Consider the following 26017-nt stretch of genomic DNA (forward strand, 5'->3'; position numbering starts at 1 on the left):
AAATCCCAGGCAAGACCCAGATGCCTTCCTCTAGTTACAAGGGTAGTGCGGAAAAGGTCGGAAAGTGAAGTTGATGATTATCCGATTGGACATTATCTCAGTGAATGGTTGAAGCAAACTCGTTGAGCTGAGTTCAGCCTACATAATACATAGAACGTTACAGCGCAGTTGTAATGTTGCACCTCCCTGTGAAACAATCTGAAGCTCATCTAACCTACATTATTCCATTCTTGTCCATATACCTAATGACTGTTTCAATGCCCACAAAGTTGACAAGTCTACAACTGTTGCAGACAGTGTGTTACACGCCTGCTACTCTAGTAAAGAAACTACCTTTGATATCTGTCCCATATCTATCACCCCTCAATTTGAAGCTATGCCCCCTCATGCTATCCATCACCATCCTCGGAAAAAGTCACTCACTGTCCACCTGATCTAACCCTCTGATTTGATTAGATTAGATTAGATTCCCTACAGTATGAAAACAGGCCCTTCGGCCCAACAAATCCACACCTACCCTCCAAAGAACAACCCACCCACTCCCATTCTACTACCTTATATTTACTCCGACTAATGCACCTAACACTGCAGGCAACTTAGCATGCCCAATTTACCTGACCTGATCTTTGGATTGTGGAAGGAAATCGGAGCACCCGGAGGAAACTCACGCAGGCATGGGGAGAATGTGCAAATTCTACACATCGAACCCGGGTTCCTGGCGCTGTGAGGCACAAGTGCTAACCACTAAGCCACCATGCCACCCACAAGGAAAGGTTGAGGGACATGAAGCTGTTTTCGTTACAGAGAAGAAGCTTGAGAGATGGCTTAATTGAGACATATAAGATGGTTTCCTTGTAAGACCTTCACTCTCTATCAGGCAACATCTTAGTAAATCTCCTCTGAACCCTTTCTAAAGCTTCCACATTCTTCCTATAATGCGGTGACCAGAACTGAATGTAATACTGCAAGTGCGGATGCACCAGAGTTTTGTATAGATGCAGCATGACCTCATGATTTCGAAACTCGATTCCTCCACTGGTAAAAGCTAACACACCTTATGCTGCCTTAACAGCCCTATCAACCTGGGTCATAACTTTGAGGGATTTATGTCTATGGACACAGAGATCTCTCTGCTCATCTAAACTACCAACAATCTTACCATTCACCCAGTACTGTGCAATCCTGTTTCTCCTTCGAAAATGAATCACCTCAGACTTTTCTACATTAAACACCATTTGCCACATCTCTGCCCAGTTCTGCAGCTTTTCCATGTCTCTCTGTAGCCTACTTCTGGTCCTACATCTTATATGCAATCATTTGTTTACAATTGTTTGATTTCTGATGTACTCCAGTATTTTGTACGCCTCTGCTACAAATTGCTTTTAGGCAAAATATGTTGGCATTAGTCACCAGTGCGCATTTATGCACGTTGTGTGTAAGGAATAGCAAGTGTAATTTCAGCATTTAAAAGGTGGTTGAAGCAGAATGCAAATAGACCAGTTTCCAATTCCTTAACTTCAGAATTGTGTCCTGCTGTTATCAGTGGCCATCTGAAGGTCCAAATATATTCATCAACAACATTCATATATTAATGTACGAAAGATGTTCAACAAAGACAGTCCCGGCAAAATGGTTAATATTAACAAACACATCCAAAAATTCAGAGAACTCTCAGTTGTACACCTTTAATTGTCAAATGTGCAACATGATGCAGCATTCTCTGATGCAATTGTATTTTAAAAAATTAAAACTTACCTGGTAGTAGTAATTGTGTTTGGGAGAAAGATAGTGTACTGTATTTATTATTTAATCATTCCTAATCTAATCTTTTTTCTGTCCTCTCAATTATTTATATGTTATGAATTGGAGCCTTTGACTTGAAGTATCTTTGGTAAAAGAGATCCATCAGTGCTGTGTTGCTATTCCGGATTACACTGCATTTCTTTTCAAATATATTATCTTTTCAATTGTCAGCATAATGCAGTTCTATTAATTTCCATTAGCAAAAGTCTATATTTCCAGTTATTACCTTAACCGCTTACCTGCAGAGAGCATCAGTTTGTGAGATCAACCCGCCCATTCATATGAAATCATTGCTTGCTGAAAGTCCATCACGAGGCAGTTGTAGATTTGTTCCTGACATGCATTCCATCCAAGCGTTATGTTGGGGAGGTGATGGCCCAGTGGTATTATCACTTGACTATTAATCCAGCAACCCAACTGATGTTCTGGGGACCCAGGTTTGAATCCTGCTGATGGTGGAATTTGAATTCAATGAAATATATCTGGAATTAATAGTGTCTAGATGCCATGAGCAGCAGCAGGCATACCAGGAAGCTGTTGTCGATTGGAAATGTGTTTTGAAATCTGCCATCCTCTCCTGGTCTCACCTCTATGTGACTCCAGACTCTTAGCAATCTTGTTGACTCTCAACTAGCACTCAGTTGCATCAATCATTACGAAATCTCAACAAAAATGAAACTGGGCCACCCAGCATTGACCTAGGCACCAGAAAAGACAATGGCAGAAACAACCCTGTCGACCCTGCAGAATCTTCCTTTCTAATATCTGGGAGCTAGTGCCATAACTGGGAGAGCTGTCTCTCAGGCTAGTCAAGCAACAGTTTGACATCTTCATTCCGAGGGAATCTTATCTTACAATGTTCCAGACGCCATTATCACCATTCCTGAATATGTCCTGGCCTGCCAGCAGGACAGACCAACCAAAGATGGTGAACAGCGGTAAACAATTGAGAGAGCTGCTTAAGAAGTCCTCAACATTGACTGCAGACCCCATGATGTCCCATGGCTTCAGGTTACACATGGGCAAGGAAACCTCCTCCCAATTACCATGTATTGTCCTCCTTCGACCGATGAATCATTATGTCACCATGTTGAACAAGACTTGGAGAAAGCAGTGAGGGTTGCACGGTGCAAGTAGTACTGTGGGTAGGCGATTTCATTGTCCAAGAACGCTTGCCAGAAGCATTGCTGATCGAGCTGGTGGACTGGGATTGTGGCTGGTGATGTCTGCCAAGAAGAGGGAAAAACATACTTGACCTCAGCCTTACAGCTGCAGATGCATCTGTCTGTGATATCATTAGTAAAAGTGGCCAACGCAGAGACTTTTTGAAGTCCATTTGTAAGCTCCTACCTTTACATTGAGAATACTCTCCATGTTGTGTGGAACTATCACTGTCCTAAATGAGATAGACTTCAAATAGATCTAGCAACTCAAGACTATACAACAATGAGTAATCAACAGCAGCAAAATTGTACTCCCAACACAATCTGTAACCTCATGCCTGGCATTTCGCCCAGTCAACCATAACCATCAAGCCAGGGGATCAACCCTGTTTAAATGGAGAGTGCAGGAGGGCATGTCAGGAGAAGCACCAGACGTACCAAAAATAATGTCAACCTGGTGAAGTGATGAAACCGGACTATTTGCAAGCAAACGCTGTAAGCAGCAAGTAATAGAATTAAGCAATCACACAACTAATGGACCAGATCTAAGCTCTGCAGTTCTGCCACATCCAGACAATTAGTGGTGGGCAATGAAGCAACTCACTGGAGGACCAGGTTCTCCAAATTTCCTCCTCTTCGATGATGGAAAAGCCCAATCCATCAGTGCAAAAGATAAGGCTGAAGCATTCTCAACAATCTTTAGCCAGAAGTGCTGAGTGGATGATTCATTTCAGCCTCCTACATTGTGACAATAGTACTGAAGGCATGTGCTCCAGAGCTTGCCACTCCCCTAGCCAAACTCTTTCAGTACAGCTACAGCCTGGCATCTGTTTAACAGTGTGGAAAATTGCTCAGGTATGGCTTGTACACACACAGCAGGACAAGTCCAACCTAACCAATTACCGTCCCATCAGTCGATTCTTAAACATCAGTAAAGTGATGAAAGGTGTCATCGACAGTACTATCAAGTAGCACCTGCTCAGTGACACCCGCACCAACCAACCCCACCCGTCTGTGGTGGAACACTTCAACTCTCCCTTCCGCTCGGCCAAGGGCATGCAGGTCCTGGGCCGCCTCCATCACCACTCCCTAACCACCCGGCGCTTGGAGGAAGAACGTCTCCTCTCCCACCTTGGGACCCTGCAAACCCATGGCATCAATGTGGATTTTACCAGTTTCCTCATTTCCCAGTTCCAACCTTCCAACTCTGCACTGCCCTCATGACCTGTCCTACCTGTCCATCTTCCTTCCCACCCATCCACTCCACCCTCCCCTTCAACCTATCACCATTACCCCCACCTCCATCCATTGCACTCTCAGCTATCTTCCCCCACTCCATTTACTTCTCCACCTCCGAGGCTCCCACCTCATTCCTGATGTGAAGGGCTTTGCCCAAAACATTGATCTTCCTGCTTCTCAGATGCTGCCTGGCCTGCTATGCTTTTCCAGCACCACCGTCTTGCCCTTGCTCAGTGACTCCCAGTTTGGGTTCCACCAGGGCCAATCAGCTCCTGACCTCGTTACAGCATTGGTTCAAGTGTGGACAAAAGAGCTGAATTCCTGAGTGAGAGTGACAGCCCTCTGCATCGAGATCACACTTGACTGAATGTGGCAACAAGAACCCTTAGCAAAACTGGAATCAGGGGCAGGCGATCCACTGGTTGGAGAACACTTCCTGCATGGGCAACAGGCAGTGTTTTTGTCAGTGTCAGTCTATCCACTAATGTTAAAGCAAACGTGTTGATTATCTACCCTGTCTATGCCCCTCTTAATTTTATACATCCAAATCATATCTCCTCTCAGTTATGCCAAGGAAGGTAACCCCAGTCTATCCAATTTCTCTTCGTTAAAACTCTCCAGCCCATGCAGATCCTGGTAAAGCTCCTCTGCAGTGCAGTCACATTCCTCCTATAATGTGGATTCCAGAACTACAACAATATTCAACTTGTGATCTAAACACTAAGTAAGATCCACAAATATACTTCACAATCTAAATAAATTAAATGTGGAAGCTAATTGTCATTTTTCTAAATTTGCTGATGACTGGGTATCAGTGCGATTTGTGAGGAGGATGCAAAGAGAACCTTCATCAACTTGGTGAACAGCTTTGAACATGGCAGATGGAATTTGATATGAATAATTATGAAGTTATTCACTTTGATGGAAAAAAGTATATTTGTGATTGGTAAGTGTGGGAAACCAAAGAAACCTGAGTGTGCTTGCTCAAGAGTAACTAAAAGTTAGTGTGCAGGTGCAACAAGCAATTAGACAGGCAAAGGACATGTTGGCCTTCGTCACAAGGGGATTTGGTATAGCAGTAGAGATGTTTTGCTGCAGTTGTATTGACCACCCCTAGAATATTGTGCAGAGTTTTGGTTCCCATCTTTAAAGAGTTACAGTTAATTAGTTTGCTTGGGCATGTTATGACACAGCAGCAGTGCAGGTAGGACTTAACCGAAGACATTCTGGCCCAGAAATAGGGTCACTACCCCTGTGCTACAAGATTTTCTGAGGAGAGGTAGACTTATCATAGAGGGAATGCAAGTGTGGTTCACCAGATTAAACTCTGAGATGGCAGGAATGATTTACAAAGATATTGAGAGTCTAGGTTTGTGTTCTGTACATTTTGAAGAGCAAAAGGTAAACTCTATAAAACTTTACAAAATTCTTAAAAGCCATCATTGGATAGATGTGATTGAGATATTTTTTTCTTGGCTGGTAGATTGTGATTAACTCTTAATGGCTTGACAGCCCTAACTAGTTTCATTGCTACCTTGTCAAGAATCTTTGCTTCAGATTTCTGGCTTTCACTGGTTCTCTCAAGGCATGATGAATTGGAGATACTTTTGTCAGTCATTACTGAATCCAAGGATTTTTCCTCATGAAAGATTTTTGTTTTGCAGATAATGGATTTATACCTGACACAATGCTTGAGGATGTGATGAAAGCATTGGACCTAGTGTCAGACCCTGAATAGTAAGTATTCCCATCAGTAGTCTGTTCTGCTATAACATGCACTACTTCAACGCGAATTGAAGAATTTAGACTGTTATTTGTAGAACGTGATCTTTCCTTATCTCTATTGGCTATAATGTGATTCGGGCCCCACTAGCTTAAATGGATTGGCTTTGTGCAATTTTCTTATAATGCCAGATCTCACGAGAACGGAACTATGTCAGACTCAACTGTACTGTGATATTAAACCTCAAAATAAAAGTGTTAATGTTGTAGTTCTTATGATAAGTAAGTAATATCTGAACTTGATTATTGCTGAAGATAAGAGTTTTGCTTTTGATGCTTTTCATTTTTTAATTATAGCAGATGCAAAGATGCCACATTTTGAAGAGCGCAACAATTCTGCAAGATAAAAGGATGCTGGATAGTTAGCAAATTGACTCGGACTCTGGTGAAAGCATTGTTATGGCAAATGCATAAGGGAACTCATGTCTCACACTTTTGTTTAATTCAAGAAAAGCTTGCAGTGTGGCACACCACTTGCTAGAAGTTGTATTTATTCACAAGAAGGAATCTGTCCTCTGCAAGAAAAGGAACACGTGAATTGTAATTATTTTTTTGAATTAAACACAAGGGTGGGTGACAAGATAAGACATGATCTATAATGATTCAGAAAAAAATGACCACCACCACCTTAAGGACAACTAAATTAATATGCAATCAATGGTGGCTGAGCCAGTGACACAAATATCTCAAATTAATTTTTGAGAAAAGTTATTAGATGCATACTCCCTGATAATACCTCAGCCAATTAGACTCTACTTCCCATCTAATCAGCATGACAAAAGTCATGCAGTATAAATTATTCACTCCTTCAAAATTTGGCACTTCTTGCATCTCTCCTGCTGACTGCAAAATGAAAGACTTTTGAAAATGCAGTTTTTTTTTTGCTACCAAAAAATATATACTATGTGTAAGACAAAGTATGATCAATCTTTTTCTCTCTCTTTTGTTAAGAATTGTTTAATTTTTGTTCTTATTCTAACAGGCTACCTCTGTCCACGTGGCTACTGTACCTTTAATATCCTGTCTTTGTCTCTAGAACCAGTCTGTTAACTGATGCCTTTTAATCCCATTCTATAAATCCAAAACTGCAAAATCCACTGTGTTACGTTTATCTGGATGATGTGTGACATACTCAAATCGCAATGCAGTTAATTAAGCATGATTTGCGTTCTGCAAATCCACATTCAACTCCTGGTTCATCCATTCAATTCTGAATCCTGTTGTATTGTACACATTAATCCACAAGAAGGGCAAAGCTAATTGACCAATTAATTCTTGATTCAGATTTTTCTTTTTTTAGTTGCCAGGCTTGTGCAGGAAATTGACAAAGGGGAAAAACGTGGACAGTTCTCTGAAGCGCAAACACTTCTGTGCCTTGCTGGTCTCCCTTGAGTTCTGAGAGAGGAAAATTAACACTGTTCCACTCATTCCGTTTATGTTTTTGGCTGCACTGTTAACAGTGTCCTGAATTTGTCTCAGTCAATGGTTTGTGACTCATCCATTTTTTTTAGCAGTATTAGGTGATTAAATAGCCCTTCAATTTTGTGTAAAAGGCTGCCAAAACACAGGAAATTTTTATTTATTCTGGGTTTTTTTCCCCTTGATGGATAGTACATCTTTTTCTGCTCTACTTTTCTGAGCATTGTGTATTTTTTTACTCAAGCTGAATTTTTTTGTTTCAAAAGTACTTGAGAGGACACACAAAATCAATTAACTTTCAAGCACACGTAATCAGAAACACGAGATGAAAATAAATTTAAAATTGCAGCAATACGTGCCAAATTTAAGCTTTTCACTCTACACTAGTTTTTCAGCATTCCAAGAGAAAATCCTTTTTCCCTGGAATTGGAAATATGGAAAGCAGGATTATAGTCTGTCAAAAGCAGATGGGGCTGGAATCAATCAGCTGTTGTTTTTAATATGTTGCTTGTTCACAAACTTCAGACAAAATATTTTTGATGCAGTGGTGGTTTCTCAGTCATAAAGTATGTTCTTTAAATATTTCTCCACGGCTTCGTTGTATACTTACTTGAAGTTGCTTAATTCAGTTTATCTATTCATCAGAGTTGAAGTTGTGCTGTTCTATTAACATTGCTTAATTCCAGCTAAAGAATTGTTTATTTTTCCTTCACACTGAAATGATTTAAAATTATCAAGAAGACAAAATCCAACATGCTGAGATTTACTGTTCCGCAAATGAACTTTCTACATTAAGTCTGGGTTTTCAGTTTCAGTGAGCGTGCTTCAATAAGGATTAAAGTTGTTTTTAAAGATAACAATAGAAGCACAAATATAGCATGGGGGCTATTTAGCCCATCTCGCCCATGCCAGTCCAAAGACAAATAGATGCCCTTTCTTATCCCATCTTCCTGCACACAGCCCATAGCGCTGCAGCATTTGTGGTGCAGATCCTGGTACTTTTTAGGGTCTCTGTTTCCACCACCAACTTCGGCAACAAAAAGTCCAGGCATCCACTGCCCTCTATGTAAAAAAAAAAGTTTGTCCCCATGTTCCTCTGCCACTTAGCTCGAATCTATGATCCCTGATTTTTGAACTCTGTGCCGAGGGAAATAGGTTCCTCCTGTCTACTCTTCATAATTTTGTATACCTCAATCATGTTGCCTCTCAGCTTCTCTGTTCCAAGGAAAACAACCCCAAGCTCTCCAATCTCTCCTCGTAACTACAATTCTGTAACCCTGGCAACATTCTCAGAAATCTCTGTACACTCTCCAGAGAAATTACATCTTTCCTATAATGTGACTAGGACTGCACACAGAACTACAGTTCAAAGTTTGTGAGAAGATTTGTAGCTCGGGTACTCGTTGTTGTGGTTCTGTTCGCCAAGCTGGGAATTTGTGTTGCAGACGTTTCGTCCCCTGTCTAGATGGCATCCTCAGTGCTTGGAAACCTCCTGTGAAGCGCTTCTGTGATCTTTCCTCCAGCATTTGTAGTGATTTGAATCTGCCGCTTCCGATTGTCAGTTCCAGCTGTCCGTTGCAGTGGTCGGTATATTGGGTCCAGGTCGATGTGCTTGTTGATTGAATCTGTGGATGAGTGCCATGCCTCTAGGAATCCCCTGGCTGTTCTCTGTTGGCTTGTCCTATAATAGTAGTGTTGTTCCAGTCAAACTCAGACAACAACTCACCAGGACAAAGGACCCGATACCCAGCATGAGCAAAGCCAACGTAGTATACAAAATCCCATGCAAGGACTGCACAAAACACGACATAGAACAAACAGGAAGACAGCTAACGATCCGCATCCATGAACACCAACTAGCCACGAAACGACACGACCACTATCCTTAATAGCCACACATGCAGATGACAAGTAACAAGAATTCGACTGGGACAACACTACTACTATTATAGGACAAGCCAAAAAGAGAACAGCCAGGGGATTCCTAGAGGCATGGCACTCATCCACAGATTCAATCAATAAGCACATCGACCTGGACCCAATATACCGACCACTGCAACGGACAGCTGGAACTGACAACCGGAAGCAGCAGATTCAAACCACTACAAATGCCAGAGGCAAGATCACAGAAGCGCTTCACAGGAGGCTCCCAAGCACTGAGGATGTCACCTAGACAGGGGACGAAACGTCTGCAACACAAATTCCCAGCTCGGCGAACAAAACCACAACAACAGAACTACAGTACTGGTATAAAATATAAAATGTAAGTGGAGTAAGAAATCTCTGACCTTTAGTTCAATGTTTAGACGAGATCTTTTCTGATCCTCTATGATCCTAAGTCATGAAAAACATTGGGACATATCTGACTAGTGGGCTATTAAAGTATGTCTATTGCTATATTTTGGGCAGCAACTATCTGTTACAGCTTTTTTCATTGTTAAGGAGGAAAGTAATGCCTGAAATTGATTTCAGATTATCTTTTCTCTGCCTGTTATTTGTTTTTTCCCTTAATTAGAACTATTGTCAGTTAGGGAGATTGTGCATTCATCACCGAACTGAAATGTTGGTCATTGTCTTGTGTTGACCTTGTATTCGCATATTTGTTTGCTTTTTTCAAAGAGAATGTACTGTTTGGAAAAGTTCCCATGTGCTCAACCTTTGAAGAATTCCACAATTTTCACATAACTTAATCAAAATATCCTGAAGCAAAACAAAACGTTTTTCTAAGTTAGTGCAAGTAATTGTGGATAAGCATCATCTCAGTGGGATGTATTGTTCCTGGTTCTAGCCCTTTAAGTATCAACATTAGGATCCTTTTGGAATGAAAATACACTGAACACATCTTTGGATTAATCAGAGGATTTTTTTTCCTCCTCTACATAATGCAGTACAGTTTTTAAATGCTGACACATGGAATCTCTGGATTCTACTTTGTCTTTGCTTTCATAAGAAGTTAAACATAAATGACCCGATGTGAGTTTTTCTCCCAAAAAAGGCGATGCAAAGCAAATAGTTTTGAATAGTACCAGATTGTGCTGGCAAAAAAGCCAACAGCAGTTTAATTCTGGCATCGCTGCTGTGGAGAGAGGGATGAGGAGAAGAGGCAAAAGTTTGTATAGCATAAACATAAGTTATACTTGGGGCCAAATGACCTTCGTGATACTTCAGCTCTGTAACAAATGAAGCTAAGAGTGTTTGTTTATTTGAAAACGACTATTATTGTTGATGCTGAGGCTTCAAATGGCATTTAGATTTTCTTTAACCTAATTTATTAACACTTCATTTTCTAGCAAACTCCGTTCTGGTGGCTTATTTGAGTGAATTAATTTTAAACCTTGCACTGCTATCAAAGGTTGATGTGTCACTAGTCAGATTCTTTGCTTGATTTCAATTTTTCTCCCACAATAAAATAAAGGTCAGTTTGAAAAGCCGCCTGCAAAACATTCCTTTCTCTGCTCCTCTTACTTTCTTTCTCCATGCCATGTCTCTTGCTGTCCATTTTGTTATCGCCTTTCTTTCACAAATTGAGAAACTTTGATTCAATGGTGGCATAAAGCAGGTGCTATCAGATCTGCTGTTCCTTGTCAGCAACATTCACATCCCATGAAAGGATAAAAAATAGTCCACATTTCCAACAAATTGCCTTATGCTTTGACCAAAGTCTAAAGCATCACTATTTATTTGTTACAACAAATGTTTATTCCATAGTTTCTGTCACCAAATTTCTGTTTGAATCTCCTTTCACCCCTATTCCCATCACTTCTCTTAAAACTATTTCATTGATAAAACTTTAAGAAGTATCTTGCGTAGTCATTCAAAGCTGGCATTGCATAAAATGCAAGCAAAATCATTTATTTAAGTACTGCATACAGCTCACTACATGTGCAGCAAAGCTCAAAGGCTTTGGCACCATTCTTTGTTCAGTTCAACTTCTAAATCACCCTCAGCAGAAAGACCATTCTGATCAAAGTTCTCGTTCATCACTATAGTTGCTACCAGGCCAAAATGTGTCTCCTTCTGTTCTTTGGCCTTTCTGTGTTGTTTAGTTTTGTTGATTCAGTCTTCTACCACAAACTCTGAGAACAGTTCCTTTCATTTGATTTTATTCCTGGAGCCCTGAACATAACCAGTGCAATCTGCAATATCTTTACCACTTTTCTCCACACATTCGCCTTAGAAGTGCTCAATGCTTCCATCCTTCACCCTTATTTTTCTCGCTGTATACTGCTCTTAACCACTGCATTTTTCAGTTAACACGCATACCAGTAGTATCTTGCTGTCCCACTTGGCCAAGTTATTACTTCCAATACCACAGGCATCTATTCTGTCTGACTGAGAGGTAGAAGATGACCAGAATTTTTTTAAATTTAATTCTGAAAGGACCAAATGTATCCTGTATGGCTCTCCTCAAAATCTCAGAACTTTGAACTCCATAAATGCAGATTCAGGTTCTGCCGAATCAGACAAAATCTTAATTTTCTATTTGATCCAAGCTCAACTCAGAATTTTGTATCATATTCATCACTTAGGGAACCTCATCCATGTTGACAACATTTCCTCCTTATGCCTTTGTCTTCTCAAATCACTGCACAAAAAAGTCAGTGAATTTGATATTCTAAAGTAAAACCAAGACCTGCGGATGCTGAAAATCTGAAATTGAAACAGAAATTGCTGGGGAACCTCAGCACATCTCTCAGCATCTGTGGAAGAACTGAAGAAGGATCACAGGACTCAAAATCTCAACTCTACTTTCTCTCTTCATTGCTGGAGACCTGCTGACTTTCTCCAGCAATTTGAATTCAACATTCTCTTAATTTACAAATTCACCTCAGAGCTTGTTTCAGCAATATATCCAGGGATTTTCTCCTCCACTGCTGTGAATTTCATTCAACCCCTAATAATTAGCAGAGCCTTCAGCCATCATAGTCTTGCACACTTAAGCTATCCATGAACCCTTTTTCTCTTCCTACGTCTCTCGTCACTTTCAAAGATTTACCAAAACCCTTCAGGTGTCATGTAACACTTCCCAAATTATTTAGCTAATTCTGTTCGGTATTCATTTCTGTTCTGTGAAATAACATGGTATGTATTCATTTACTGACTTTAATGAAGTTTATGTTATTATTGGCACCATAAGGTCTGCAAAAGCACATGTATTATTACAGTAAAATGTGTGACATGTCCAGAATCACAGTTTATTTTCTCCAAGTAGCCAAGTGCCATTATATATTTTACATCATCCAAAATTACAAACTGTTTATAATGTGCATACATTGTTCGATATGGCTATTTCAGTGTAATGTTTTCTTTCAGTGTGAACATTATGAAGAACAAACTAGACCCTGAAGGATTAGGAATCATCTTACTTGGAACGTTTCTACAAGAATTTTTTCCTGAGCAGGTAAAGCTTTTTATTTAGTATTCTAACAAAATGGTTGTCCAATTTGAGGGAAAAAAATATTAGTACATCAATATGTTTTATCACAGAGTTATAGAATCATAGAGACATATAACATGTAAATAGACTCTTTGGTCCAACTTGTCCATGCCAACCAAATATCCAAAATAAATCTAGTCCCATTTGCCAGCATTTGGCCCAGATCCATCAACCCTACCTACTCCTTTTCATATGCAGATGACTTTTAAATTCTACCTCTTAGTTATGCCACCAAACCAATTCTGAAAGGGAAAGAAAGAAAACGCAAGCGATAACTGAAATAAAAATACCAGAAAGCAGTCTTCATTCTCTGGTCAATGATGTAGGATAATTCTATGAATAGCTAATTTTTTTCTCTCGCTGCTGTTCCTTATGGGAGGAGAATTGTGAGAAATACCATCTCAAATTTACAGTATGTCACACTTATACAGAAGTTTATTGGTACATTAATTATGTTGAAAAGATTACTCCTAGGGATTAATATAATGGAAGGTTCTAATAATATTGTAATCAATTCAACGTACATGTCTACTTAATACACTGCCTGTCTGTTGAGTCAGTTGCCATCATGTTCTTCCATAGTCTCCCCTTCCACATAAGCACATGAATTCATATTCACAGCACCCTTTAATCTTGCCTTTGGCATTCCCCAAGGATCTAATCTTGGCCTGTCCTTTGATCATGCTAAATCTTGGTTACATTATCTAAAAAGATGATTGTCACATATATGCTGCTGATATCCTACTCCACCTTTCTAACACCTCTCTCAACGTTTCTGCTGGTTCTAACTGCTTGCCGCCATCCAATATTGAAATTGTAGAAGCTCCACCCCCCCACACACAAACTAAATACTGAGAAAAGTAAAGCCAGCAGTTCTTGCCATGATGCCACCACCATCCATTTTCCTCTCAACTATCAGAGACTGAACCAGGCTAATCACAGCATCGAAATAGTTGACTCTGAGATGACCTTTCGGCCACTGTGTCCTCGCCAATATGTCCTCACTTCAACCTCAGCGACATTACTCAACTCTGTCTCTACTCAGTGGTTGCTGAAACCCTCATTCATGTCTTTGTTACCTCTCATGTTCCACCCACTTGAGAGCATCCAAACCTCTACTGCCAGTCTCCTAATTTTGTGCCATGATCCATTTCTGTCGTTGCTGAACTTTATTTGCTCATTTAATCAGTGCCTCAATTTTAAAATTCTGATTCTTGTTCTCAAATCCCTCCATGACCTAATTTCTCTGTTAAACTCTTGTAATTTCTTTCAGCTCACCTGAAATATCCAAGCTTCTCCAAACCTAACCCCTTACATAACCCTGATTTAGTGTCTCTCTTTCTCTCTCTCTTCCCCCTCTTAAAGCCTATGTTTTTGAATAAATTTATAGGCATCAACCATATGTATTATGGGAAGTGGTGACTTCATAACAACACTGGGCTATAACCTAGAGTAATATGCTGGGGCTATGGTTTCAAATCAGACCACAGCAGATGGTGAAATTTGAGTTCAGTTAAGAAAAAATCTGGAAGTAAAAGTTAGCTTAATGGTGACCATTTAACCACTATTGATGGCTGTTGAAAAAAAAAATCAATGTTGTTCATTAAAGTCTTTTAGGAAAGGAAATCTGGCCTACATGTGTATTTAGATGCACAGGAATGTGGTTGACTCCTATCTTTTGACTCTGGGCATTTTGGGATGGGTAACAAATACTGATTCAGCCACATCCCATGGATGACTTTTTTTTAATCTAACCTGTGAACACTCTGCATGCTTTTATCGGTCCCTTCCCAGACTTGCTTTATGTGAAATGAATGATGATGCTTTAATCCTTTTCCTTCCTTTACCCTCCCCCACCATAAAGATTCTCTTGTTCATTCTGCAGTATTGGGCCCAATTAAACTTTAAATAAATGTGTTAAAAGCCTGGTAAACTCAAGATTGGTTTTGTAAAGCCTACTTGCTAATTTCTAAAATATTTTTTTCTTGAATTCTGCATTCCATTCTTGGTCTTTTAAAATGTGCAGGTTTTAGAATCTGTACCTTTATATTATAGCGACTGCTAAATATCAGACAGCTGGTACAAAACTGCATCATCATTGTGTTCCTGGTAAACATTCACCAGCAAGTAAGATTTCCCCTTTTGACACTATCTACACAGGCTCTTTTATAAAATTGTAACTCCAAGCTTTTTAAAAATTTGTATTATGTACTGTGCAGGAAAAAGGATACATTTTGAACCAACACTATATGTGGTATAATTAACCTTAGTAAAAATTCACATTTAGAAACTAAAATTAGGTGGTCAGCAAAAGAAATCTGGAGCCTGTGTAAATATAAACAAGGAAAATCTAAACAAGGAACAACTATTTTTGCAAGCATCACTTGGTGATTGCCTCAATATTTTCCAAATACATTTCCCATTTGATTTAACTTCAAACTCAAAAGATTCACGGATAGTAAACTAGACTCCAGATAATTTTCTGAAAATGTGTTGCTGGAAAAGCGCAGCAGGTCAGGTAGCATCCAAGAAGCAGGAGAATCGACATTTCGGGCATGAGCCCTTCTTCAGGACCCATGTCGGAAACGCCAATCTCCTGCTCCTTGGATACTGCCTGACCTGCTGCGCTTTTCCAGCAACACATTTTCAGCTCTGATCTCCAGCATCTGCAGTCCTCACTTTCTCCAGATAATTTTCTGTCAACTGCCAGAATTAAAAATAATGCTATCTTTTTATTGCATTGACAATTCTATATAGTTTACACAAACAATAGAGTTTATAATAGCCAAGCAAAACTCATGCACTCATTATTGGAGTCACGCAAATTCACAGCCTCCTTCATTCCCTTAGAATAGTAATCATAGATTTATATAGGCTGTATTGCAAATCTGCAATTTTCCTTTAATGGAGAGAGAGAGATTAAAAGTAAGTAAATATTGTAGTGAAGTTATCAGTCAGGAAAAATCTGAAGCGAAATGTAAGGAAGAACAGAATAAAAATGTGGAAAGAGGTTACGGTAGAGGAATATACATTACTATTACTTTGTATCTTTGGAGCAATGTGATTAATGCAGTTTTTACCATTCTCAACTAAATTTATTGTTGTAGTCCAATGCACACCCTCCGATGAACACCTTACACCAGGCAACCAGATCCCTAGAAAGTATTTAATCTTGATAGCATCAGTTTTAGGGCCTTAACCTTTGTATGGAATTGTAAATCTAGTTCTCACATTTAATAGCAATGGCCCAGCATGTTGTTAAATTAATATTTGACTGTACAATATTTCCATAGAGTATGTTCTGTAATGTTTGGGATATCCATTTGCATTCTTTACTAGCTTAATTATTTGTAATTATATTGGTATTGGCTGTATTGGTAGGATGATCATCAAATTGAAAGAAATTTCCTGGTGTGAGGGTGCTTGTGAACCACTGGGATTATCACTGTGTAATGCAATGAAATATGTGTTAAATTCAGAATAAGACCTAAATTAAAAGGCAGAATTACAAAATGTAAGAGTCTCTACATTATTACTAAATTTGCGAGCAGTAGGATAACTGAGATTATTGTGGGAGCGGTGGGTTTCAATTCATGGAAGACTGGCAGTAGTGATGAGCAAACAGGCAGCTGTTGCACCAAGGCAGGTTTAAACACCAGAGTCTTGAAAATTTGTTCAGCTAGGTCTGAAGGGAGACATTTAAACTAATTAATAGGGTGGGGAAAGGTTCCCATGATGGAAATGTGGATGCTAATGATAGCCCAGTTACAACTTGGAACTAATAGCCAGAGTGTAACAGGAAGTCATAGAGAAAAGTAACAGAAAAGTGCACCAACAAATAAAGTAGGGAAAAAAATGGTCCAAAGACAAAATTATCTGAACGATCACAACATTCATAACAAGATGAATTGAAAGTACAAATAGAAATAAATCACACTACAGGCATGTTTATAAAGTGACCAAGGCTGGGACCTGAGTATTCAAGGATGTTAACATTTTGAAATTGGCAGGAAGAAAGAAAATGGAGGTAGGTTTGCTCTGTTAATAAAGGATAAAATCAATGCATAGTGAGAAATTATGTTTGTTGAGATAATCAAGAAATCGAATCAATTTGAGCAGTGATAGGAAATCCATTGATGGGAATAGTTCATAGGCCCCGTAACTGTATTTACTCTGAAAGACTGAGTATAACTTGAGAAATAATGGAGATTTGTAAAAGGTACTGCAGTAATTATAGCCTATTTTAATTTTTATTCCTCAAGAAAAAAACAAATTGACAAAGCCTGGAGGATAAGTTTAGAGAGAGTACACGAGACAGTTTCTTAGGAAAAGATATTCTGGTACGAACCAGGGAACAGACCATATTAGACCTGGTCATGTGTAATGAAACAGAATTAAGTAAGGATTTTCTAGGCAAGAGCTTTCATAACATGATCTAATTTCATAGTTGATTTGAGGATGAGCAACCTGGATCTAAAACAATTGCATATAGATATAAATAAAAGCAGTTTCATGGGCATGATGTCAGAGTTGGCTAAAGTGGATAAGTGGGAGATATTTAAGGAGATCATTTGGCTCTCGCCAAAAATGTATTTCATTGAGAAAGAAAAACTGAGAAGGCAGTTCCATCTAAGCTAAGAAAGTTAAGGATTCTATAACATTGAAAATAAAAGGCTTACAACGCTGCAAAGCTTAATTGTAGACCAAAAGATTGGGATTTCTTGTAGAATCCAACAAAAGATAACTAAAACGAAAAATGAAAAAATTAGAAACCAAGAGAAAATGAGCGAGAAATATTGAAACAGACAGTAAATGCTCCTACTAGTCTATAAAATGGAAAAGTATAGCTAAAGTAAGCATCCGTTCATTAGTGGATGAGACTGGGGAATTAATCAGAAACAAATAAATGACGGAGGCTTTGATTAAGCATTTTGTGTCTATCTCCACAGTTGGAAACCCAAAAGCAGCCCAAACATAGTATAAAATCTGGAGACAAAAGGGTTGGAAGAATTGAAATCAAGCACAACACTTCGAAAAAGTGTACAAGGATGCCTAATAGGAATAAAGGCTGAAAAGTCCCCTGAACCCAATAGCTTCTATGTAATGATCTGAAACAAATAATAGGAAAATATATGGGTGTACTGATAGTGATAGTCCAAAATTCCCTTGATTCTGGAAAAGTCCAGCAACTTGGATAGCTGCATGTGGAACACATCCATTCGAGGAAGACAGGAAGCGTTAGACTGCCATTGGAGAAAATACTAAAATCATTATTAAGGAGATAATGGGACACTACGAAAACTATAATACAAATAGTGTTGTGTAGGAAATTAACAAATTAATTACAGTTCTTTGAGGATGTAACAGTGTTAGGAGAGTGGAATCATTTTGTGCATTTAGATATTTACGGGTCACATAAAAAGATTCTCACGCAAGTTTTATTTTCATGGTTTTGGGGTGATAGTTTTGTTTGAACAGCTATTTGAACATCTTACAGGAAACAGAAGAGTCAGGACAAATGGTCATTTTCAACTTGACAAACTGTAACTAGTGAGCTGCTACTATGATCAATACTAGGACCTCAGCGAGTTGGAATCTATATTAATACTGTGAATGGAAATGGTAAATTATAGCCAAATGTTTAGCATTAGAGAGATAGGTAAGAAAGCAACTTGAGAATAATACTAAGGAATACAGATAAGTCATGTGAGTGGGCAAAGATTTGGCAAATGAGGTATAATGTGGGAAAATGTGCAGTTATCTACTTTGGCAGGGGTAGAAGAAAAATACAATGTAATTTACTCAGAGAAGGATCGCAAATATCTATGGTAAAATGAGATCAGTTTCCTCATACATGAATGACAAAATATTAGCATGCCGTCACAGTAAATAATTTGGAAAGTAAATGAAATGTTGGCCTTTATTGCAATGGGGATAGAGTATAAAAATAGATAATTCTTGCTACAACTTCGTGGTACGATGGCTCAGTGGTTAGCACTGCTGCCTCTCAGAACCAGGGTTCCGGGTTCAATTCCAGCCTTGGATGATTGCTTGGAGTTTGCATATTCTCCCCGTGTCTAGATGGGTTTCTCTGGGTGCTCTGGTTTCCTCTCACAATCCAAAGATGTGCAGGTTAGAAGGACTGACCAAGATAAAAGTCTCTTGCAGAGTTATGAGGATGGGATGGTGGGGGTGGATCTTAGTCTAGGTGGGATGTTCTTTGGAGAGTCAATGCAAACTTTATGAATGGCCTCTTTCTGCACTGTAGGGATTCCGTGACTGTACAGTTTTGGTCTCCTTACTTAAGAGAGGGTTTATTGCATTTGCAAGCAATTCAGAACAGGTTCATTTGGCAGATTTTTGGGATAAAGGAAAGTTGTTATGAGGGAAAGTTGAACAGTTTGGGCTGATGCTCATTGAGGTTCAGAAGAATGATTGTGTTGAAATGTATGATTCTGAGGGAGCTTGACCAGGTAATGCTGAGAGGATATTTCACCTTGTGGGAAATCTAGAACCAAAACACCACAGTTTAAAACAAAATCTCTAATTTAAATCTGAGATGAGAAATTTCTTCTTTCAAAGTTTGTTTTTATTTGGAATTTTGTTCCAAGGTGTACAGTGGAATCTGAATTGTTGACTGTATTCAAGGCTGCATTTGACTTTTGATTGACAGGGAGTAGAGGGTGGTGGCATCACACAGTGAGATGGAAATCAGGGTACAATTAGATCAGCATGATTTAATTGAATGGTGATACAGGCACAGGGTTCAAATATCTGACTCCTGGTTCTATTTACTGTGGGAAATGTGCAGTAGAATACATAGAAAACTAGGAGGCAGTGTATGCTGTCTCACTTTATGGCACAATTTTGTTTCCCCTTGTGGGAGAATTTCGGACCAGAAGAACAGAATCTCAGAATAAGGGGTTGCCCGTTTAAGATGGAGATGAGGAGGAAGTTATTCTCTGAAGGCATTGATTTGGTGGAAACCTGTCAGGGCTGGATCGTTAATTATATTCAAAGCTGAAATCAACAGATTTTTAATCAGTAAGGAAATGAAGGGTTATAGGGAAAGGCATTGAGGATTATCAGATTAGCCTGATAATCTGACGCAATAGGCCAATTGGCTTACTTCTGCTTTTGCATCTTATGGTCTTAGAATATGTTTATAATAAATCTATTTGAAGTGCTTTATACTCTGTGGTTGAAAATACACGTAGCAAAGTTCAGATTATGCTGGGGCCAAAGTTTTTCTTGCAGCAACTATGAAATAGATAAAAGCATCTATGCAGCCAATTATCTCTTTAAACAGTTGAGTCTTATTTTATGGATTCTTATTTGTAATTGTTAAATTTCAATTAGAGTATCATCTGTAATTGTTATTGCATTTTATTCAACACTTTCAAAGTCCTTAGTTGTACAAAGGTTTAAACAAATAATGCAGTGGAATATTTTCAATTATCTCATTTTCTGAACATATTGAAACTTCCTGAAAAAATGATTTCCACAGCATTCTAAGATGGTTAAAACTCACACAACACCAGATTATAGTCCAACAGGTTTATTTGGAAGCACTAGCTTTCAGAGCGATGTTCCTTCATCAGGTGGTTGTGGAGTATAAGATTGTGAGACACAGAATTGGCAAACCAGGTGGAGAAAGCACCCAACATTGCATCCATTGTTACTTTTCCACACATACTCGAGCACATTTTGCCAAATGCAAAATTTGCTGTGAATCAGCATAATCTTTCAGCATTTTAACACAATTTGCTTAAAATATACACATTGTTATATTTAATAATATAAACTGAATTATAACCAAAAAATTCATTTGTCATTTTTTATCAGTTACCTGTATGTAATCAAATTTTATTTTACTGATTTTTTTTAAAAATTAAACTAGCATAACAATTTCCTACTTATACTGTATTCCAGTAGTCTGTTTCTTAGTACATTTACTTTCATAGAAGAAAGTGAGGTCTGCAGATGCTGGAGATCAGAGCTGAAAATGTGTTGCTGGAAAAGCGCAGCAGGTCAGGCAGCATCCAAGGAACAGGAAAAGGGCTGTTCCTGAAGAAGGGCTTATGCCCGAAACGTCGAATTTCCTGTTCCTTGGATGCTGCCTGACCTGCTGCGCTTTTCCAGCAACACATTTTCAGCCCATTTACTTTCATAAGCTTATAAGGTTAGTCCTCTTATGAACCACCTCAAAGCCCAGAAACTTTTTTCTGCCTGAGAATTCAAGTGAGATTAAAAGAAACTCCAATCATGATTAATTTCAGCTGGGAGGGTTTTGGTGCCGCCTTTAAACCAGCATATACAATCTGAAACATTTGAGTTCCACTTAAAATATAAAGAACTTTGACATCAGTTAAACTTACATCAGCCAGGTAGTGCTGAGAAATTAACACAGCTGATCAGAAACTCCAGGCTTTAATCTAAACATTTTCTTCAGTAATTGGGTGCTGTATACGCTTCTAATTTTCCTAATTTAATGAGAATCTCTGTGCTGTGTGCCTGAACATTTATTTGTGATAATTACTCAATTAGATCAATTAACAACTGCTGAGTTAATTATTGTGTGACTAATATAATGTGATAAGCAGTATTGAATCCCAGTGCTGTAAAGTGCACTTGGGAAAACTAAAGTGTAAAATCTAAGTAAAAGTCTCCCATTCTGTTATACTTTCAGGAATCTACTATTCCCGATTCATTTACTGTGTATCACTACAATGGGTTGAAGCAGTCTAACCACAGTGAAAAGGTGAGGCAAGAATAGAGTTTAACTGTTAATCATCTGTCACTTCCTGATTTGAATATGTGCATACCAGCAATATCAATGAAGATATTTTTTGAGGAATTTACACTTCATGTTTTGGTATTATCCAAACCATAATTGCATTTAATTAAAAATAAATACTGATGTAAATATAGAATTATACAGCACAGTAAGCCATTTGTTTCATCGTACCATTGTCAAACGTTTGAAAGAGATATCCAATTAAATCCACTCTTGAACTTATTTCCCCATAGCTTTGTGATTTTTATCCTAGTTCAAGCTATTGAAGCATTAAAGTAGTAGTAGAAAGGTGAGATTTTGAAATCATTTTAAGCTCCAATTTTAATCTGACACATTTGATGAGAAACATTATGTACAACTTGGCATCCCATTTTCCATCTTGCTCCATTTTCACCTCTGAAGTTAGTGAAAGTGAGATGTAAAACAAATGTCCAGCTCAATTGCAGCGTCTTCTCACTTGTGTGATCAGTTAAAATTGGGACTTTTGTTATTAATATGAATTGGAAGTATTGAATGTTGTAAATTATTTGCATTTGATGTTATACACTTGTCAGAGCTTTGTAAGGTATAACTATAGTCGATTTGACGTAAAAATTATTTCATGAGACTGTACTATCTACGGTGGCATTAGAATACTAAGTAATTGTGCTGTGAGTAGGACACAACACTCTCAATCTTTTAGCTGTGGTTCTTCATGGATAACATTCAAGTCCAGATTGCTGTGGGGAATCCTGCCTGCCAGCTGCAGGCATTAGCAAGTCAGATGGCTGTTGCCAATCATTTTCTAGCCTAAAAGTCTGCCAGTGGTGCAGACTGGTAAAATTACCTCTTTTTGCATTGCACTGTGAGTAGTTTCAGAACTGTATTAACAAGATTGTTCAGCATTTTATTGAAAGCAAAAAGAAAGAGGCAGGGAAACAAATCTGTTTTTATAGGGCTGTTCCTGATGTTCTTGTGACCCTCCCCCAGAAAAGGTTACGGTAATTCTCCAGTAAAGAAAAAACAGGTTGATTAAACACTTCATCTTTATTACCTTAAACAAACCTTTACCAACCACTGGGAACAATTAGACATTGCAGAGAATGAAAGCCTCAGTGACCTTTCACTGTGCATCCAGCCACTTGGCTTGGGAGTTGAAAGAACTCTCACATCTTAATTTGGAATCCTCATGATCCTTTTCTTTCATTTGCTGTGTTCTTTTAGGTCAAAAGATTAAGTATACCTCTCACAGCTGTCCTGAGCATTAAATGTAGTTAGTGAGGCTGTTTGTGCTTCGTGTGAAAGCCTTCCTAGTCATAGAATGCTTTATTAGTTTCACATTTCACATTTCTAGTTTCACATGACTTTACTGCTTGTTTTAGAATATACTGGCCATGCCTAAAAATATACTTGAAAAGCATGTATTGTTTATTTTACAATTGATTAAATACATTTCAGCTCTTCGAGCTATTAAAGTGATTTTTCTTCTGTTCTTCAAAAGGTTATGTATGTTGAGGGAACTGCTGTTGTCATGGGCTTTGAGGATCCGATGGTGCGAACTGATGACACTCCAATCAAACGCTGTTTGCAAACTAAATGGCCGTACATAGAGCTCATGTGGAATACAGACCGGTCACCGTCCTTAAATTAATTCTAATAATTCTGAAACCAAACAACCTTCCAAATACTGTAAGCTATATTGCATTTTAAATCTGTACACAGATGCTGCTAACTGGAATGTAGTGTCCCTGAAGTCCTTAAGAAACTGTAGACCTTAATTATCCTAATGACTGTTGATAAAGATCCAAGTCACTGTCTTTGACTGTTAATCAAAAGATTATCCATAGTCAACTGGAATGTGCTGTCAAATGACTAAGACAGAGGAGAAATTGTTTATTACATTATCCCTGATGTATAAAATAAAAGTTCCTTAAATTAGTGGTATAGAGAGTGACCTGTATGGATTTGGGCCTGTAATTCTGGGTCCTGTCACCCCCACCAGCTTTGAGATGGAGCAGGTCTCCTGATCATTTAACTGTCAAAGGTGTAGACCCTGATGGCTGTCTAGAGACCTGGTCTGAGTAGCAGTTCCAAAAGGAACAATGCATTTCCCCAAAAACCAAAAGTGTCAGATTAAGGTGGTAATTTCCTTCTGTTAGTAAATCTGCTGCAGTCTTTGGAAGACCCAATGCACCATCTTCATACAGCTGTCATTTATAGGTCCCCTTCTATAACCCAAAAATCTACATCAGCCACAAAAAGCTTGCCTTGATGTTGGGGCAGTTGTCAACGTGAGCTATTTCTCCACCAGAGAACTTAGATATTTTCACAGCACAATCCAGAGGAACCAGATTCAGGTGCAAATTGAAGAATTTGACTCATGTTTGAAACCAAGTACAAAATATTTACGTCTTCAAGAGTTGCTCAGAATGTTCTAAATAAGAAATGAAAATAAATATGCTGAGAAAGCTGAACTGGTTAGACAATGTCTATGAAAAGGCACAGTATGATATTTCAGTTTTCTATCCTGATGGAAGATAATTTTTATCTGAAATGAGAACTCTGCTTTGGTCCATAGATGCTGCCTGACCTGCTCAGTTTATCTAACACATTTGTTTTTATTTCACATTTCCAGCCTCTGTAGCATTTAAATTATTTTCAATTCTTCAACAGAGTGCAAGTATTGCTAGATAAGCCAGCATTTGTTGCCTGTCCATAATTGACCCTGAGAATGTGCTGGTGTGCTGCTTTCATGAACTGCTGCAGTCCTTATGATGTAGATACATCCACAGTGCTGAATCAGAGCATGTTTTTTCAAATGACTTTTCAGATAACAAATTCTTCTGAGCAACACCATTCACTCAAATGGTTGTACTTCCATACATTATCATAGGACTCACCATAAAAGACATCCCCAACAATAATTATTCCTGATGTCGTGTGTGAGCAGTGAAAATGGAGTTGCCAACTGGACGTTTTCTTTGCAAAACGTGTTCCAGCTGATTGCAGAAACATTGCATGGAATCTCTTTAGTGATGTCAATGGAGCACATCTGCTTCGACACACTAGCATTCTGCTGTGCTCCTCAGGGAACCCGGTACCAAAATGCTATTCTCAAACAGTAGGGGTCAGTTCAAAACTGAGGGTCAAAGACAGCATGGATTATAAATGTAATTAGGAAGGAAGAAGCAAATTACTTTGGAAAAACTGTACCCCTCAAGATGCATGCAGTTGCCCTTTAAGTTAAAGTACATGAATTTTAATTTTAATGTAAACAGAATTGACAGCATCCTGTCTAACTGGGTCCAGTAAGTGAGTTTATTTATCTTCAACATCCCATGAACCTAACCAGTGACAGTGACTAAAAACTTTATCTTTTACAGTGATCTCTTGGGGGGGGAGGGGGATGAAAAAGATTCCTGGAAATGTTTGGATGAGCCATTTGTTTTACTTTGCGGTGCATTGCAATATGTTTTTAACTACCAGCTGAACCTGAGTATATGGCTCTCAGTAATATACTGGAATTCTGTAGTTTACATTTTTGAAAAAGTACCACGATGAAAGCCATAGAGGTAAAATATTGATCCAAATTGTGGCTAAGTACAATGTGATACATTCTGAACCTTTTCAGTGATTAATGCAGCTTATATCTGAAGTTATCCAACTGTACTGGCAAGACTTTCCTTTTGTCAAAATTACACGTGTTCACCAGTGTTCATGTATATTTAAATTCCGCTTGTTAGACTGCATGAAAAATGAACAATTTATTGTGCATAAAACTCCGTGTTCTCTTATTTATTATGATTTGGCAGTTGGCCTAAAATAAAAATACTGTTGAAAAATGTTCTTGAATTATTTTCTTAATGCACTTGAGCTAATTTGATTGTTTTGTTATTTCAACTTTTTCTAAGCTGAACAGGAACTTATTGTAAAATTATTTTTCATTTCATTCCTTTTAAAACAGTAATTTTATCTGTAAAGAATATCTTTAGCAATAAATGGTCCATGTTTCATTTTATTGGAGAATATTAAAATAATTCACTTGATCCTAGAAATTCTTATTTTGTGTTTTTGTTAAAGAACCATTTTGATAAACTTCTGAACCATTAAAAAGACATCAGAATGGTGTATTGCCTCCCTGGTGCCAGGGTCAAGGATATCTTTGAGCGGGTGCAGAATATTCTGGAAGGGGAGAGTGACCAGCAGAAGGTTGTTATACACGTTGGTACCAATGATATAGGTAGACAGTGGGATATCATTCTGCAAAGACAATACAGGAGATTATAAAGTAGGTTCTCGAGGGTAACAGTATCTGCATTACTCCCAGTGCCGTGTGTTAGTAAGAGTAGGAAGAGAAGGATAGGGCAGATGAACGCATGGCTAAGGAGCTGGTGTAAG

The 26017-nt window shown here is 38.5% G+C and overlaps 1 protein-coding gene across 1 annotated transcript in view; it reads left to right on the top strand.

The window, feature by feature from the left end:
• mindy3 (MINDY lysine 48 deubiquitinase 3) overlaps positions 1-25503 on the top strand; it is a 134171-nt gene extending 108668 nt beyond the window's left edge. Inside the window, exons 12-15 of the mRNA XM_060824940.1 lie at positions 5870-5942; positions 12720-12807; positions 21533-21604; positions 23121-25503. Coding sequence (XP_060680923.1) covers positions 5870-5942; positions 12720-12807; positions 21533-21604; positions 23121-23270 — 383 coding nt within the window. The 3' untranslated portion in view covers positions 23271-25503. The remainder of the gene's footprint in view (positions 1-5869; positions 5943-12719; positions 12808-21532; positions 21605-23120) is intronic.
• Positions 25504-26017: the final 514 nt, after the last annotated feature.

The sequence above is a fragment of the Hemiscyllium ocellatum genome, chromosome 5 (assembly GCF_020745735.1).
Source record: "Hemiscyllium ocellatum isolate sHemOce1 chromosome 5, sHemOce1.pat.X.cur, whole genome shotgun sequence".
Classification (NCBI taxonomy): domain Eukaryota; kingdom Metazoa; phylum Chordata; class Chondrichthyes; order Orectolobiformes; family Hemiscylliidae; genus Hemiscyllium; species Hemiscyllium ocellatum.